The 18,725-nt window shown below is 39.9% G+C and overlaps 1 protein-coding gene across 4 annotated transcripts in view; it reads left to right on the top strand.

The window, feature by feature from the left end:
* The window catches only part of LOC109983488 (collagen alpha-3(VI) chain), a 117,110-nt gene that overhangs the window by 95,857 nt on the left and 2,528 nt on the right, over positions 1-18,725 (top strand). For 3 of the 4 annotated variants that reach the window (XM_065961890.1, XM_065961891.1, XM_029277215.2), the window contains 35 exons: positions 227-826; positions 962-1,573; positions 1,715-2,049; positions 2,811-2,889; positions 3,031-3,176; positions 3,271-3,363; positions 3,458-3,511; positions 3,688-3,759; positions 3,857-3,883; positions 3,978-4,022; positions 4,120-4,173; positions 4,244-4,306; positions 6,403-6,468; positions 6,622-6,675; positions 6,769-6,804; positions 6,891-6,953; positions 7,131-7,193; positions 8,318-8,380; positions 8,690-8,752; positions 9,132-9,182; positions 9,760-9,795; positions 9,880-9,942; positions 10,299-10,361; positions 10,985-11,017; positions 11,135-11,171; positions 11,275-11,286; positions 11,394-11,887; positions 12,865-12,967; positions 13,242-13,943; positions 14,083-14,185; positions 14,283-14,338; positions 14,859-15,119; positions 15,458-15,541; positions 16,737-16,925; positions 17,792-17,851. In XM_065961890.1, the coding sequence (XP_065817962.1) occupies positions 227-826; positions 962-1,573; positions 1,715-2,049; positions 2,811-2,889; positions 3,031-3,176; positions 3,271-3,363; positions 3,458-3,511; positions 3,688-3,759; positions 3,857-3,883; positions 3,978-4,022; positions 4,120-4,173; positions 4,244-4,306; positions 6,403-6,468; positions 6,622-6,675; positions 6,769-6,804; positions 6,891-6,953; positions 7,131-7,193; positions 8,318-8,380; positions 8,690-8,752; positions 9,132-9,182; positions 9,760-9,795; positions 9,880-9,942; positions 10,299-10,361; positions 10,985-11,017; positions 11,135-11,171; positions 11,275-11,286; positions 11,394-11,887; positions 12,865-12,967; positions 13,242-13,943; positions 14,083-14,185; positions 14,283-14,338; positions 14,859-15,119; positions 15,458-15,541; positions 16,737-16,925; positions 17,792-17,851 (4,935 nt within the window). The remainder of the gene's footprint in view (positions 1-226; positions 827-961; positions 1,574-1,714; positions 2,050-2,810; positions 2,890-3,030; positions 3,177-3,270; positions 3,364-3,457; positions 3,512-3,687; positions 3,760-3,856; positions 3,884-3,977; positions 4,023-4,119; positions 4,174-4,243; positions 4,307-6,402; positions 6,469-6,621; positions 6,676-6,768; positions 6,805-6,890; positions 6,954-7,130; positions 7,194-8,317; positions 8,381-8,689; positions 8,753-9,131; positions 9,183-9,759; positions 9,796-9,879; positions 9,943-10,298; positions 10,362-10,984; positions 11,018-11,134; positions 11,172-11,274; positions 11,287-11,393; positions 11,888-12,864; positions 12,968-13,241; positions 13,944-14,082; positions 14,186-14,282; positions 14,339-14,858; positions 15,120-15,457; positions 15,542-16,736; positions 16,926-17,791; positions 17,852-18,725) is intronic. The other variant, XM_065961889.1, reaches the window with a different exon arrangement.

Consider the following 18,725-nt stretch of genomic DNA (forward strand, 5'->3'; position numbering starts at 1 on the left):
GGATAGGAACTACTTGTAAGTTATACATGTTATTAACAATTAGATATAATGTCAAGCAACCACAATAACATACTGGTACATTTCACTAGACATTACAATATAAAAGATGTACATACTGTTGTAAAGTTATTTTACAATGGTAAAAAAAAAAATGGTGCACATGTCTTTCAGTGCTAAAATTCAAATAATGTAGATTTATTTTTTCTTGTACGTCCCTTATTTGCAGAAACCCTAGATCTTGGGAAAAAGGATATTATCTTCCTCATTGATGGCTCAGAAACTACAGGCCCTGCTGGCATTGCTCATATCCGTGACTTCATCCTCAACATTGTTCAACAACTTGACGTGCAACCTGATCGAGTGCGTGTGGCTGTTGTCCAGTATGGAGACAGAGCTAAAACTGAGTTCTCTCTTAACTCATACAACAGCAAACAAGCTGTTACCTCTGCTATCAAAATGCTTCGTCAGATGGGTGGCCGGTCATCAAATTTGGCTGACGCTATTGAGTACGTCATTCAGAATGAGTTAAAGCCCTCAGCAGGCGTCCGTCTGTCTGACGCCTCCCAGCATCTCGTGGTTCTCACAGGTGGACGTTCTCCCCAAGATGTTTCCATCTATGGACCTCTGCTAAAGGGGTCCCGGGTCAATTGCATTGGTGTTGGTACTGGTGGTGCTAACACTAAGCAGCTTACGCAAATTGCAACAACCCCAGAGGATGTCCTTCAGGTCGCATCATTCCCAGGTCTGCCAGGAATCAATAGCAAGTTAATTGCCAGGTTGAGTGGAAGTCTCCCTAAGGAAATAACCCCTGATTATGAGGATCCTAGTAAGTCATTCATACTTACACATATATATACACATTAATAATAGTCTTAGAAAGCATGAAATCTAATGAGTCACTTTTTCTCTTTTCATCCTTCTTTACCTGTGTGTTTTCGATATCTCATCTTCCCTCCCCTAGCATTAGGCTTGCCTCCTCCCAAAAAGGCAGATATTGTGTTTTTAGTGGATGGCTCCATCAACTTGGGCAGAGCCAACTTCGATGAAGTGATGAATTTTATCAACAACCTGGTCGATCTGTTCTTCACTGAAAGAGACAACCTGCAAATTGGTCTGGCACATTATGCTGCAGATGTGACAGACACCTTCTACCTCAACACTTACAAAAACAGGCAAGACATTATGGACGCCATTCTCCGAACAGAGTACAAAGGTGGACAAAGACTCAACACTGGTGCAGCTATTCGCCATGTTCAAGATGTGTACTTCACCAAAGAAAAAGGCAGTAGGATGGATGAGGGTGCTCCTCAGATCCTGATGGTTATCAATGGAGGGCGCATGGCTGATGACGGCAAAACAGCAGCCCTTGGTCTGAAGAAAAAGGGTGTGAGGATTTTTGCGGTGGGAGTGGGAGACACTGCAAATGAATTAGAAGACCTTGCAAGCGAGTCCTCCACTGTCGCTCGATCCAGCACCTTCCAGGAACTGTCCGAACTCAACGAGCAAATCCTGGAGACTCTGGATGATGAAGTGAAGGGGAAGCTGTGTGTTGGTTTAGATGAAGCTCCTAAAGGTAAAAGACAAAGTAACATTTGCCCTGACGACCATATTGCTAAGCTTTTCACATTTCACTAACATCTTTGAATCTATTGGTTGAGTGTTAAGATGTTTGTTGCAAAAGTTCACTTAGTTAAAACTGCCCTCTGTTTTACAGCCTGCAACATTGAGGTGTTGGTGGGCTTTGATGTTTCTGCCCAGAATGTCTTCAGTGCTCAGACCAACCTCCAGAGCAAGATGGGTGGTATCCTGCAGAGAATCTCCAAAATGGCAGGAATAAGTTGCTCATCAGGGCAGATTCCCTCTGTGCAAGTTGGCATGTTGGCCATGGACTCCACCTCTAAACTCACCCAGCTGGACTTCACAGACAATGCTGATCAGCTCTTTGAGGGCTTCAGAGCCCTGCGAAGTAGTGGTCCATTTGTCCTTGACGGCAGGACAATCACAGCTTACACCAACAGATTCAAAGCCAGACAGGATAATGTTGTCAAGGTTGGTTTCTGAAAAAGTTCAAACTAAAGATATCACGAGATGACAATGAGCCATTCTGAGCTTTTTAAAGATTGTTAATAGTCAAAATTGAGCTGTCCTGTATTCCACCTTCTGTTGGTGTTGCATATTTGCCCTTCGTTATAACAGCTTGCGTTGTATATCTATACTATTGCATTTTGCTGTCATCCCAGTCAGTAAGGGACTGTATGAGGGAATCCAAATTGTCACACATGGTCTGACAAATTATTTTCAAACAAATTCTCTGATAACGCTTTTTATCTTTCATCATAAGGCAGTGTAAAAAGATTTAGCTAGAAGCTTCTAATTTTTTATCCCTTTTGATGATGGCAGGTCAAACACACATTGATAAGGCCAAAATTACATTTGATAACTGTCTAGTTGAGGAAACCATTGACTGATATTTATCTATATTCTTGTGCATAGCATCTCAGTTAAGTCTTAAATTTCCCAGCTTGTATTTAATTCATATCATGTCGCAAAAACATTTTAATAGTTTTGAATCAAGACCTCCAATATTTGGATCAAGTAGATGATAAAATATAGAGCAGAAATAATAATAATTTTTAGTCTAATAAGGTCTATAAAGATAAAATGATCAATTCAGACTCAGATGACTACATCTATTAGAAAAACATTTTATAAGTCTATAAGAGTTTTTCATGAAATCCCTAAATACAACATGCATATTTATCATAGGAAAATGTAAGGACATGTGAAACTAAATTGTCTTTATCCCAAAGGTTGTCATTCATCTGACTGATGGTCTTGATGCCCCATATGCAGAAATTAAAAGTCGAGTGGAGGAGCTTCGTCAATCAGGTAAAAAGATAAATCTGTTGAAAAAGATCCTTGGTGACAGGCTGTAGGCTGTACTTAAACCTTTGTGAAACTCTGAAAGCTTTTTGAAACAAAAAAAGGAGGATTAGGCTGTGTTTGTAAAATCTTGTGTGTCCGAAACAGGAGTGAACAGTTTCATCCTAGTTGGGCTGGAGCGGGTGCCCAAATTTGAGGAGGCTGTGTCGTTAGAATTTGGTCGTGGATTCAGGTACACCAGACCTCTACGGGTCAATATCATGGACTTGGACTATGAGCTAATGGAAGAACTGGTGAGTACTAACCAGTTAGACAGAATACTATTATGAGTTTCTCCCCCCCCCCCTTTTAGATGAAACAATATTGTTCTTCTTCTTGTCTGCACAGGACAACATTGCAGAGAGGGACTGCTGTGGCGTGCCATGCAAATGTACCGGCACCAGAGGAGACAGAGGAGCAGTTGGACTCCCAGGATCTAAGGTATCCCATGTCAAAAAACATTTATAGATGTTTGATGTATGCAAACTAATACAAAGACTTTCATGTGATAATACTGTGTTGTGTTGTCTTTCAGGGTGGTCCAGGATCTGCAGGAAGCCAAGGACATCCAGGAGATGAGGGTGGACCTGTATGTTTGAATGCTTTCACAGCCTGACATTATTTCTCTTACACACTTTTGCAGTCACATGCCCAGATCTAAAACTGCTGTATAACGACATTGTTCTCAAATTAAACCACATCATGTTTGTTCATTTTAAACTCCTCCAGTCATGTTCATTCATTGTCTTTATTGTGTGATGACAGGGAGAGAGAGGTCCTCCTGGTGTGAATGGAACTCAAGGTTTCCAGGGATGTCCTGGACAGAGAGGTCTCAAGGTAAAGATGTTATATTAAACATTTCCGACTTTAAATTGTAAACATCTTTTAAATTAAATATAATGTTATAACACTATTTTTGTTTCCCACTGTTCAGGGGTCTCGTGGCTATTCAGGAGAAAAGGTGCGTGTTATTCTTGTTTTTTTTACTCCTAGATAAAGCTGTCTAAATACAGACTTTTGCCATGATAACCTAAACCACTTACATCATGTTGCAGGGTGAATTTGGAGAAATTGGGCTCGATGGAATCAATGGAGAAGAGGTATGTGTTATATTACATCTTGTCTGAAGTCTTGTGGCAAGCACTCTGATTTATGCACGATGGGTGGCTTTAATTGAAATCTGCTGTTTGCTTTCAGGGAAAAAGTGGAGTGGCTGGATCCTCAGGAGACAGAGGAAATCCCGGAAGAAGAGTGGGTTTAATTTTCACTTTTTTATGTTGAGTGCTGATAAATGCTAACTAAACACCTTTATTGCTTTCAGGGTCCCAAAGGTATCAAAGGGCACGGAGGAGATAGAGGAGAAGTGGGAATCAGAGGAGACCCTGTGAGTATGATGAGGACTCAACTCTTTATTTATTTATATATACAGCACTTATATACACAAAACACAGTCGATCCAAAGTGCTGAACAGCGCAGATAGACAAAAAAAAAACAAGCATCAGAAAGTAACAGACAAGAACAACAATCAAAATGAAAGAACAAGTAACAATTAGATACAGTGTAACACAAAACTTACAGAGTTGTGGATCCCTGAGCTTGACAAGCAAGTTATTGAAGATTGAAGGCAGTAGAGTAGAAATATGTTTTATGGTGATTCTTAAAAACACCAATAGCGGATGAGAGTTGGACGTTTGGGGTTAGAGAGTTCCACAGTTTTGGTCCAGCAACAGAAAAAGCTCGATCCCCATAACACCTTGTTCTGGATATCGGCATAGACAGAAGGTTTTGTGTAGATGACCTTTGATCTCTTACTAGCTGATATGGGGATAGGAGTTCTGAAAGGTAAGCAGGGGCAAGTCCTCTTAACACTTTGAACACACAGTCAACAGTATTTTAAAATCAATCCTTAGCTTGACTGGGAGCAGGTGTAAGGAAACAAGAATTGGAGTGAAGCCATCTCTTTGTTAAAACTCTGGCTGCTGAATTTAGTATGTACTGAAGACGGGATGGCCATGACTGGTTTTAGGGCCATTTACTGTTTTGATTGAAAGCCATTTGTAAAGGTACATTTTTTAAATACATGGATATCTGAACAGATCTAGACTAAAGCATAGCAACACCGTGTGCATTCATTGCTGAGTGTTTGTGCATACACAGCTGTGCATGTCAGATTGGAAGTCAGGAAAATTGTTTTTGAATTAATCTTTTAAAAAGGTTTTTAACAAGTGATTAGAGAATCGTTGGGTTACATTTTCCCGCTCTTTTGTGCAATGATTCCTAACCCTTTTCACTTGGAGCCCCACCCACCTATTTATATCTATTTTTTTTAAAAGCTGCCTCCCCCTCACAGCACTTCATGAAAAAAGTGATACATTGCTGTCACTAATTAAAATTACTTTTAATTCATTCCTTTGATACAATCCCAATGGAAAAGGCCTACACTTATTTGTTCATATAAAAAGACCATTGAATAATCTACACAGTTAGAGTGTTATCATGAGTTTCATTAATTTATGCAAATAACATGTTGACAACCTCGGAGCAGACAAAGACTCTCGATCCCCCAAAGTTCTCTGGGGCTACTCCTTGTGGGCCCAGACTTGAGGTTGTGGACCAGTGCTTAAGAGGCTAGTGTTAGCAGTAGTAATTTAATGTAATTAAAGTCAAAATGTTTAACAGTAGCTCACTGTTCCCCTTAGATTCCTATTTGTATAGGAATGGAAGAAGTTAACTTTCTTTTACCCCACATTTTTTACAATTCACCACTGAAGTCACAAAACTATTTGGGCCATAAAAGGAAAAAATGTGCAAGCTTTTATTTTGTTCTTTAGTGTACTCTGGTCTTGGTCAATGAATAAAAAAATCCTTACACGTTACCAACAAAAGAATGAGCTGTTCTTTCATTTTTGTCTTTGTTAATGATAGGTTGGGTCTCATGTGTATTCCAGGAAGCATCATTGCCAAATATTCAGTTATGGTTTCAATGTTTTCATTTTGAATCTATTCAACTAAACTTGAATAAATTTGTTTTCAGATTATCTTTATTATGGATTGTTGCCCTCTAAGAAAGAAAAAGCTGGACTCTGTCTTTTTTAAGGCAGATAAACTAGCTGGGTGACTGATGAGCAGTGTCAACAAAGCCCAGATTGTAGTTTCCCATTAATATCACATAATCACATTCATTTTTATTTTTGTTTTTTTTTAACCTGTGAAGTGCATTATCATATTTTTTTATAAAATAGTTTTAACTACTTTTCCAAGCCCCCTTTTTTTAACCTTTAAGTTAATAAAACAACATTTATTTCAGGTCAATTTTTCTTGTGAATCGTTTACATTGTTTTTTATTTACATTCTGTCTGTTTTATCTGGAAGAATCACCATTTCTCCTCCAGACAATTGTTTAGTTACGTATTATATGAATGTGTTAACATGCAGCTGGAAGTAGAAAAATATTTGAAAAAGTTATTTCTGTCCGATAGGGTACAAGTGGACTAGATAACAACCGTCCAGGACCTAAAGGAGACCCCGGTGATGCAGGACCTGCGGTAAAATCCCTCTTCACACATTTAATTGCAGTAGTAAAAAAAAAAAAGAAATCTCACAAATGCATTTACAGTAATTTATTATTCTATTAGCAGTTTAGCATTACATATTTGTTTGGGTTTGATTTCACTGTTGTTTCTGCTGTGAACTCATAGGGAGAGCCTGGTGAGGATGGAAAGAGGGGCGGCCCCGGTGAACTTGGAAGAAGGGTAAATCATTTTTCTATTTGTAAACTATTGATAGAAACATACTTCCCACTGCTTTATCTTAATTAACACTTATCTTTGCATCCACCCCATTAGGGATCTGATGGCAGAAGAGGCTCACCTGGACTGGCTGTAAGTCTTTTCCTGGTTTATAGCATAAATCATTCATCACTTACTGCAGAAAATATTGTATACAATAATTACATTTGTTATTAAAGGGAACTCCTGGCAAGCCCGGTGGTGATGGCGTTCAGGGAGAGCCTGGAATTGCTGGATCTAGAGTAAGTTTGTCATTCCTGTTAATACTTATCTTTGCTGCATTTGCAACATGACATATTGTTATGAATGGACTGTGAATGTCGTTCTTATACAAGTAGAAATGAGCCGACATTCTTTGCTTGTGAGTTGGAAGTTCAGCTTTCATGTGTAAGACACTCTCTGGTACGGCTTTTTTTAAGGGCCCACCAGGACCAAATGGTGCACCAGGACCCAGAGGAGAAGATGGAAACCCTGGACCAAGGGTAAGTGCACCAAATTTATGCATTTAATGTTTGCAATATCTGCAACATATAAAGCACAGCTTAGTTACTAAGAATGGACTTTTAAGGAGATGAGCTGTTCATATCTCCCACAAGAAATGAAACGCACTGCAAATAGGCAAAACAACTGCATAAGCATCAAACATGCTGCAAGTACAGAAACAAAACTTAAGTCAAAAACATACATACTCATACTAAAGATGGAATTATTGTCATGATCACTGGAAAGGTTTAGTTATTTTCACCTTAAAAATATTGTTGCACACTGACCACCTTGTCTCAGCAGACAGTATTCATTTTATTATTCGACATTTTTTGCAGTCAGGCTCATTTTCATAGAAAGGTGCAGGGGCGTGTCCAGAGGGGTGACATTGGCCCCCCCTTAGAATCTGATTGGCCAACCCCAGGTGCCACCCCAAATTCCAAATCTATGATTGGCTATTTGGCTAATCAGAGGTGGGGCTTAAGATGGAATCAACTATTTTCGCGGTTTTCAACAGGCATACTTTGGTTTTTTCATACAAATTTCCCAACAACAACTTGTGCATACTGTCTAATTTGCAATGGACCTACTTGGCAATAAATGTATTTTTGTGAGTTAGACAGTGTACACGAGTTTGAATGCAATTTCCTTCGTACTTTAAATTGTGACTTTGCACATCTTAGTTACCGAATCAAGCCAAGAACATTTATATGTCACTGTTACTTACAGATACATATCATTAGTGGGGTTAAAAAGGGTAAAAAAATGAAATAAATTTGCGTGTGTGGGCCAACAAACTTCATGCCACCCCTGCATAACTGAGTGCCCCAGTTGGCCCACCACAGTTGAAAAAAGGTCTGGACACGCCCCTGGAAATGGGTCAATTTGGCCCCTAAGATAAGCATAGTGGCTCATTTAAATACTTGCAAAACAGCACCAGAGCATGGAGACACTATTTGCTGTGTGGTGAATTGAAAGAAGCATTTAACCCTTTATATGTGCTTTGTGAATGAGATGTTGTCTTCCTGTCTCATTTGCAACATTGAGAGACAAAAATGCATAAGATCAATTTTGACAAAAGCTTCTAACTTTTCTTTTATCCTAATTTCAACTTTTATTTTAGGGTCCCGGAGGTACCCCAGGTCCCGCTGGAGAAAAAGGAAGACGTGGAGCTCTTGGCCGCAAGGTACAATGAGTGCAATGCAATTCTCCACCACTTACAGTCTAACACTAAACACACATTCCTGATCCCAGTTCTCTCTCACATTACTGGACACACACGTGTAGTCTATTTGAGCAAACATGGGAGCACTATAAGAAAAACATTAAGACTCTGCTTGAGATCGGCTACAATAAAAACACATGATTGTAATTAAATCTATGGAAACTGACCTAAAAGTTTAAAGAAACATTTAGCTCTTTATGAAAATCATTGACATGTAGTTGAATCTTTACCTCTTTATGTCACCTTCTCTGTGTCTCTGTGCATTTGTAGGGGGAACCAGGAGAACCAGGACCTAAGGGTGTTATTGGACCTCTTGGTCCCCGTGGAGAGCCTGTAAGAATGAATCCACATCTTCTTTGTATTACCCTGATGTAAAGATGGTGAAAAACTAGCAAAATAAGATTGTTCTACTTCATATGAATATCAGAGATGCATTGTTACTTCTGTTGTTTAATGAAACCAAATGTCTATGAAACTTTAACAGATGATTTTTTTTATAATTGTCCTCATGGAAAGAAGACCTTTGAAGTGTCATGTGGGGTTTACAGCAGGACTTACTTTGTTTCATATCTGAGATCATGTGCTGTTTTTTTAAGATAGTGTGTGACATTGATGTTGGTACACGAAGTGGGGGAGGGTGTATTGCATGTTTCACTTTCAGTATGAAGAATGTTTGTTGCTGACTTATCGAGTCATTTTCTATTTTTTATAGGGTGAGGATGGTAGAGATGGCATGGGTGTTTCAGGGCCTAAAGGAAGAAAGGCAAGTACAATAAAGTATTTTAATGTAAATATTGTAGACAGAAGATGTTTTGATTAGTTTGAAGGATACATTTGATTTTGCCTTCAGATATTTTGTTGTGTTTAGAAATTTCGATTTAGAGAATGTAAAAGTCACTGAAAATAAAAATAAAAACAGTTATATTATATATATATATTATTAAACAGTTGTTGAGATACGGTGGCCCTGAGAGCTCAATTCACACTAACTTAAAAGCACATGCAAGCGGAAAAAGAACAAGAAAATCATGAAAACATCTTCACCCAATGGAAACACAATCCAATACACACACACTGCAAGAAGCACAGACATCAAGAGATACTGCCTCCTGGCGACACTAAACTGATGAACTCGGCCTGACAAGAATGGGACACACCTGTTTTCTGGCCAATTAGAAGTTAATTTTCATACAACCGTTACACATTGCTGACTTTAGTAATTTCACAAGTCACACATGGCAACAACAAGCATCTCCCAGTGGCATGTGTAGTCACAAAACTTGATTCATGTCACATGTATGTCAAAAAAATTAACAAAAATTGCATCATATCCTCTACAGGGTGATGAGGGCTTCCCAGGATTCCCAGGACTGAAGGTAAAAGGAAAAACTCAAATGATGCAATCTATAATGACATGCTTTCGATTTTTGACATTTACATGAATTATCTCTGAATTTTAGGGAGCAGCTGGTGACATTGGTACCACTGGCGGACCTGGACCCAGAGGAAACCGTGGACAGAGGGTAGGTTTTCAGAGCCCAATTAGATTTGATAAATATGAAACTGTGTATATTGAATGAGACAGTGCATACTTTTTGGTATCTTTAACACTCATTATCACACTTTGCTTTAAAGCATAAATGCACACATGGTAAATGGTAAATGGATTTGAGTAGTTTGAGCATTTCTAGTCTTCTGACTACTCAAAGGGCTTTTATACCGCATGTCACACCTACACATTCACACCCTGATGGTAGAGGTTACTATGCAAAGTGACCATCAGAAGTAACTAATCCTATTCATACACATTCATACACAGCTGATGAAGAAGCGGGAAACTATATACTTATTACTTCTGACAGCTTATTTTTTATTTCAGGGTGTTTCTGGAAATATTGGTACACCTGGACAGAAGGGAGAAGTTGGATATTCTGGACCTTACGTAAGTAACTAATATTCTCCCCCGTTGCATATAAGTGGTATTGGTAAATGAACTTGAGCTTAAGCCTAAATAGCGCTTTTCTCTGACTACTCAAAGCGCTTTCACACTACAGGTCACACCTACACATTCACACACTGATGGTAGAGGCTGCTGTGTAGTGAGACCATCAGAAGTAACTAATCCATTCATACACATTAACACAGAGCCGATGAAGCAGCAGGAGCAATATGGGATTACGTTTTTTGCCCATGGACACATCGGACATGTGGCTGCGGATATAAGCTGTCCATAAAGATAATAGAGTATCATGGGTCACTATAACACTTATATTATATATGATAGAGTATTTTCTGCAGTGACACATTGTTAGTTTGTAAAAGTTTGACAAAATGATAGCTTGGATATTTGACGATATCTTTGAAGATATCTTACACAATGGCCCATAACATGTAACATTATAGCATAATATGTGTTGTTGTGATTAAGAATAAAAACTACCTTCAGACATGTTTTTATGTGTATCCTCTCATTGATTCCCATCACTGAAGAAATAACGGTAGTGTCTTTTTGGATTGTCAGCCAGCTGGTGCAACTCTTAACTCAACTATTATTCTTCTCTACAGGGTCAGAAGGGACCAAGAGGACCCGGTGTTGTGGTATGTGTCAATCATCAGGATGTTTAATAACCCTTTCGTATTAACAAGAGAAAAATAATATCAGTGGGATTAGTCTGGGGTGAAAATGTTTAAAATGTTTTGTCTTTTTTTCTTCAGCAATGTGACCTGGTCAAGAAAATCCGGGACAACTGTCGTAAGTGTGATTTGAGAATGATCAAAAATATCTTTAAATGTGAATGAAAGTAAATATTTTTTAAACGTTTAACTACATTTCCTATCCCCTTTTTGTTCATCAGCTTGCTGTTTCGGTGAGTACCTAATAATAGTGTTGATGACATTATAACCAATTGAATGACTGTTTATGTTCTGATCTACTTGTGCACAAAGAAACAATTCTCCATGTGTTCATCATTAGGTAAGCAGGAATGCCCGCTCTACCCCACTGAGCTGGCTTTTGCCCTGGATGTCTCTGAGACAAGTAGCCGCCAATACTTTAACACCATGCGTGACACAGTCCTGAGTCTGGTCAAAGACATCACCATCGCTGAGAGCAACTGTCCCAGAGGAGCTCGTGTTGCTTTGACCTTGTACAACAACGAGGTGACCACGGAGGTTCGGTTTGCTGATGCCATGAAGAAACGGGCCCTGGTGCGTCACATCGAAGGACTGCAGACCCTGCAGACCAAGAAGCAACGCAACTTGGAAATGGCCATGAGCTTTGTGGCCCAGAACACCTTCAAGAGAGTGCGCAGTGGTTTCCTTATGAGGAAGGTTGCCGTCTTCTTTGTTGGTGGCACAGCGGGACAGGCACAGGCAGTTACTAATGCAGCGATTCGCCTCCATGACGCTGGAATCGCAACGCTGTTCTTGGTCAGCCGGGATGACAGAGCACTCAGCAGAGCGCTGCAGGTAAAACAACACAGATACATCAAAGGAGACACTGTCTTTCTCAAAAAGAAATACAAAGGGGCAACGTTATAAAGGATGGATATAGCCATTAGTCTCACCATGAGATGCACATCAATACATTGGCTACTTTTCCAGTTTATGTTGACGCCCAGACTCGACACATGAGAAATCAGTTAGATAGAAAAGTTGACATGATCAGTGTAGACTACACAGGACAATCCATATAATGGTGCATTGGAAACTATTCATTCTTTGAAGATGCTAATAATAAAGCTATGAGCGCTCTTATTAGAGAAACAGATTTGTCATAGTATCACTTATTTACATAAAAATAGGCTATTAAAGGCAGGGTTTGGTAATTTTCTCCAGATCCACTTTGAGATCCACTAAGATTTCAGTTGAAATTGTCTTTAGGTCCTGACAGAAATTAATAACTCATGTGCTCTGAAAAAGGAACAAAGAAAATCCTTCATCTGTAGCAGTTGTAAGCCTGTATAAACTTCAACCAATGTCTGCCACGAGGTACCAATCTGATGAACTAATCACGCCTCCCTGTCTCCCTGCTCGTGCTCTACCCCTTACGTGCACTAGCCCACACTCAAAACGTGTCACTGATGACAGAGTTTATACTGTGAGTTTGCCGTCGGCCATTGTGAGTGGTAAAATAGTGTTATAATAAAGTGTAGTGTTTACTTAACGCTGAGTGACACATGAGACAATGTAGTTTCTACACAATGCAAGCAATATGCTGTAAGTGAGGGGCATGGCTTTTGAAGGAGCACAGAGGGGAGGGGGTGGGTGTAGATAGAGAACTGAGGGAATGCTACTTTCTAAATCATGCTAGTTTTCAAAAATGACCAAGCCTTTAACTTGTGCTTTGAGAACTAGTTGATTTATTTTATTTTAAGAGCAGGGCAGTGCTTTTCCCCCGCGGTGTGATGTATTTTTAAAATGTTCTGCTTCTTTTTGTTCTTCAGGTAAACAACACAGCACTGGCCCAGGTTATTGTCCTTCCTGCCCCTGGAAGTGCACAATACAAAACAGTCCTCCAAAAGATTATGAACTGCCATATCTGCTTCGGTAAGACCTCTGTTTCTTTGTTTTTTTATAGAAAATTGAGACTCTTCCTTATTTTACCAATCTTTAAGATTTATTAAATGCGTCCAATTTCCAAATATACAATGTTGGAAAAATAAAAATGTACATTGTGATGTTGGTTTGCTTTCAATCAAGTGTGTCATGTACAAAAAAAACAAGGGGGATAAAAAGGAATCCAAGGACTCTTATTCTTAGAGATACGTTACCTCCATGTGGAAAATAAAGACATATTATATCATGTGTTTTTCTTTTCTAGACCTCTGCTCTCCAGACCAAATCTGTGACTATGTTCCCCCACTGAGCACTCGAGATAGGAGGTCTTCCACATCAGATGTTGACATCGATATGGCCTTCATCTTGGACAGCTCAGAGTCTACCTACCCTACAGTCTTCACAGAGATCAAGCGTTACATCGCTCACATGGTAGAGCAGCTACAAGTGGCCTCAAATCCGACTTCATCTGCTCACCACGCCAGAGTGTCTGTGATCCAGCAAGCACCGTACGAGTTTATCCGCAACAAAACTGGCTTGCCCATCCATGTGGATATCGGTTTGACCGAGCACAGCTCATCTCAGGATATCATCAACGCTCTGCTGGAGAAGACACCTCAGCTAGAGGGTGGCAGGGCTTTGGCGGCGGCTATCGAATCCACTTTGGAGCAGGTGTTTGAGAAGGCTCCTCTCCAACGCGCCAAGAGAGTACTGATACTCTTTGTGACAGGCAGCGTGGCAGAGGAAGAGGAGCGACTGGTGCGTATCTCGACTGAGGCCAAGTGCAGAGGCTACTTCCTGGTCATCCTGGGTGTGGGTGAGAATATAGGTGCCAGAGATGCTCGTGTCTTGTCTCGCATGGTCAGTGAGCCTTCAGATGTCTTCTTCAAGCGGCTGGACAGCATCTCCTACTTTTACGACAAACACATTCAGAACTTTGGCCAGCTGCTTCCAAAGTATATCAGCAGTAAGTCGAAGACAGATCCATTTTATGTTCCCTTTTTGTGCACTTATTTGTTTGCTATTGTCACCTTAACACAGATTATGCATACGTCAAACCAAGCCAATCTGAGTGACATACTTTGTGCTGTTCTGTTTATTTTCAGTTGAAAATGCTTTCTACCTGTCCCCTGAAGTCTCCAAAAACTGCACCTGGTTCCAGAATGACCAGCCACTGAAAAACCCCTTCACAGCATCAAACCAAGAGGAGTACGCATCATGATATCTTTATGCCACTTCATTGATTGCCGTTCATTTTCTAGGACATATTGATGGTTTCATTCCTTATTTATTGGTGTATTTATAGGAAACATCAGAAACATCATGACAAACACCAAGCAGTCCATCAAAGAAAGCACCATGGTAAGACTGAAAGAAACTTTAACTACCAGTTCTTTGGTATTAGATGTTAGTTTGAGACTATGATTGGTTTGGACTACATGTTGCAGTTTTAAGGCTATGCACAGTTACCGAGTTCAGAATTATAAAAGGATCTGCACACTGAAAGCTGCCAGCAACTTAAATTCCAAGACCAATGTTTCGAAACCACCGATCTTCTTCAGGCATTGTCAAGACTTTACAGTCACCAAGAACTTCTTCTTGATGATCTCAAGATCGAAACATTGAAACAAGATCGAAAAGTTGCTGAGATCTTTTAATACTTTGGTGGATACTTTTTAAATTCTTAACTTTCTATGATTTTCTAATCAGCACACCCGTGTAAGATTTTCTTTTGCTGTGCGTACTCTACACCTTGTCTTGTCTTACCCACAGTAACTACACATGGGTGGAATTGAGCTCTTACTGCTGGCTAACCTTTGCTGTAAACATGATTTTAATATGCTTCACTCTGCCTTGACACCCCTTCATCTCATCCCCTCAGATCTCGACGAGCTTCACGTCTTCAACGTGACCTCCAACAGCTTGAAATTGCGATGGAGCAGCCCGGACCCGAAGCTTTTCGTCTACTTTGAGGTAGCCGTGACACGGTTGCAGGACCATGCCTTGGCACTGAAGACCAACGTCTCAGGCACAGAGCTCTCTGTGGACAACTTAGAGAGCGCACAAACTTACCATGCTGTGGTCACTGCATACACAGCAGAGGGTCAAAGTGTCTCCACTCGTAAAGGCATCGTCACCACTAGTGAGTCCAGAAATGTTTCTGTAGAAATGATTTGTGTTTCCTTTGTTTAAAACAAGATGGCATGGTATCTAGAAGAACTATAAGCAACACTTTATTTGCCATATAACAAATGGTGATGGTAACTTGACCACAGGAAGATAGGATTTTATCATTGTTTTGGAGCAAAAACTGTCAAAATATTCACTGAGTAGTAATTCAGGTGCTCTTTTATGCATTTTAGATTTAGTAATGGAAGCTGTGGAAATTTGCTGTTAGATAAAATGTCAAAGTCAAAACCCAAATATCTTACACTACAGTGATTAGTAGCTGTTCCATGACTACTGATTTCACTTTGACAGAATCAGCACCTAAGACGGAGCAAAGGCCAGCCAGCCCCGGAACCAGCACTGTAAATACAGCACCATTAGAGAAACCAGAAACTGGTAAGTGACTGTGCATTTATATGCATGTTTACGTGTAACATTTTACCATCTTTGTCCTTTAGTTGGTCATTTATGGACCTGCAGGATTTGGGGGGGCTGCAAATTGGAGAGGGAGGGCTACGTGAAAAAAAAAAAAGTTTCAATAATGATTTAGCCTCTGAGTGGAACATAAAAAAGCTGACCTCTGGCCTTAAAGACAACATAACAGCAACAGGCCACAATTAGATCCAAAAAAAGGATTAAGCAATGTTATGTTCTTTGAGCTTTCAGCAAACATCCATTAAATACTTGTGTATTTCCCTTGTGCATTAATGCTAATAGTCTCTATAAAGTTGTTTTTGGCTGGGATTCCAAGGCAGAGTGTTATAAATTAAACCTGATGGTTCAACATGCTCTGCTCTCGTGTGGCAACAGATCAACTGAAATCCTACAGAAAAGTGAGATTGATCGGCTCCTTAGGGCATGCCAAAACATGCTGTGGGTCATTCAGGACGAGTTGTGAAATCAACTGCACAAACTCATGGAGGCTTTGGTCGTAGATTTAATCTTTCAGTGATGACAAATAATGTTCAAGGGTTTCACTGCCTGCGTCACTTTGGGGAAAAATGCCTCTAATTAGGAGAAATGTAGGAAATCTATATATTTATCATATGAGTGAAGCTCAGCTGCTGCTTCATATGGAAAACACAAACACTCAGGCAGAACTGAGACTTAAAAGGATCCACTGTTTACTGACTGTACATTTGAAAAGTCAGTGAGAGTTTTACTTTGATACCCCACTGTGGGCATGAACAGGATTTCTACTAGCACATAATAAACTAACATATCCAGAAGCTACAGTTTTAACAGACTAACTTTTCAATTCACCTGTGAAAACCTTTAATTTAAACCTTTGTTTCTTTCCACTGACTTAATGTCAAGTTTAAAATAATAATAATACAAGAGCTCTAAGCCATTTGTAGCATGTAATGCCATTATATTGAATGCCTTTTCTTGAACTACCAGAATGGACCTATCAGCTCTGAACAGCACCACTTTTCCAATAAACAGTTAGTTATTTTAACAGCGCACAACAACTTCTGTATGCCTCATGATATGTAGTCGTACATTTATTCTTCACACAATGCATCCTCTCTCTTTGAATGTCTTCATCGCTGTTTTTGTTTTTTGTTTGTTTGTTTTTTGCATGTTCTAGTTAATGAACTTGCAGACCCATGCTCTCTTGACTTTGACGCTGGAAATCCGTGCAAAGACTATCAGGCTAAGTGGTTCTTTCACAGAAAGAGCGGGATCTGTACACAGTTCTGGTATGGAGGTTGCGGAGGCAATGAGAATAGGTTCGACACTGAGGCCCTCTGCTTGAAAAACTGCATGAGGTCATCAGGTGAGTGGTTGTCAGTGACAGGATATCTGAGGGGATGCACCGAACCCTGATGTGATGGTCTAAGATGAATGAGAATATCAAGCAAAACAACTAAAAACAACAATTGACTGTTTTCTAAATGTCAGTGTGTAGAACAACAGATTAAAAAAAAAAAAAAAAAGGCAAAAAGCGTGAACATGCTTGTCCATAAACCAGTTAATGATTTGGCAGTGAAAGATAAACTGTATATATAGTACCATCAATCACCCTTTGACTCCCACCCCAAGGAGGACTCCAGAACCCCCTGATAATACCTCTCCTGAGTCCAAAGACACATCCTAACAGTTAAACAAGAGGACAGCATCCTCAAATTATGCTAGAGGGTTATCTAGAGAACATCATGTTTTAAAACGCTAAAACACCGGAAGAAAAGTAGGTGTGCACAGAAAACTTTCTGTTTGTGCGCACCATAAACCGTCCCGTGAGCGCAAGAATATTTCCTGAGCTTAAGAGAAGGTATTACATACACACGATCACTAGAAAGTGTTGCATGTGCACTATAGAGTCTGTGCCATTCTGTCTTACAGGATGAGCTTAATATTCTTTTGCCATCTCTGTAAGCTGGAGATTTTTCAAAGAGTTTCAAGTGCTCATATTATTCTTTCTCGTGAGAGCAACAACTTTCTCAACAAAGAGGAGTGATTAGTGTGTCTGGGAGGAATAATCGGAAAAGAGAAGCACACTGGCAATGTGAATAATGAAAATTGCATCTGTGTAAACTGCTGAGGTCATTTATATCCACATTTCACTGGGCACTCTTCAGAGTATAAACCTATGTTTTTAGCAGCTGTTCATTACAGCTGAAACCATCCTTTTTTTCTCCACAGTGCCAGAGCCTCAGCCAAATGTGCAGCAGGTTGAACAGGTGGAGATCCTCCCAGATCCCGGTGAGTCCTGAGTAATGACGCATTTCTTCAGACTCAGAGTATTATGTAACTGCTTCTTCCCTTCTTGCTCCTTTTTATAAAGACATGTAACTAGTGTGTGTGTGTGTGTGTGTGTGTGTGTGTGTGTGTGTGTGTGTGTGTGTGTGTGTGTGTGTGTGTGTGTGTGTGTGTGTGTGTGTGTGTGTGTGTGTGTGTGTGTGTGTGTGTGTGTGTGTGTGTGTGTGTGTGTGTGTGTGTGTGTGTGTGTGCGCGTGCAAATGCTAGCCTATTGGGAAGAAAGTACATTCCCTTTCACGTGAAGTGTATAAAAGAGTGAATGACCATTCTCAAAGCATGATGTCAATCAAACATTTCAGACCACCTTCAGACATATGGACACCAAGTGACCAATAGTATGAGTTACATCAATTTCTGCTGACTTTGCTCACATTGCAAAAACAATAAGTGCTTTGTATTCACTTGACATTAACCCTACTGCCCCATGGATGGTCTTAATGACAGACAGAGCAAGGAGAAAGCCAAGCGTGGAAAATGAGAAGGTTACGCTTCTGTCACAGTAGCGAGCCAAGTCATAACCGCAGAGAAAATGAATGGAAATCCTTGTTCACTGTTTGATTGTTATTTGGCAGCTGGCCCCGTACAAATAAAATAGTCAGGACCTCGTTATTGTTTGAGAAAATTGGCACAAGATATGTCCAGTAATACAAAGTTTACTCTGGACCCAAGATGCTAAGTCTCGTGATTATGGAGGAATCAAACTCTTATCGTTGGAAGTGCGGTTGTTCTTTGTTTTTTGTTTTAAACGTTTGTAAGCATCATACTGATTTCCTTTCCACCACACAAACACATTATCTCGTCATTATAAGCTATAATG

Source organism: Labrus bergylta, chromosome 13, assembly GCF_963930695.1.
Source record: "Labrus bergylta chromosome 13, fLabBer1.1, whole genome shotgun sequence".
In the NCBI taxonomy this organism is placed as follows: Eukaryota; Metazoa; Chordata; class Actinopteri; order Labriformes; family Labridae; genus Labrus; species Labrus bergylta.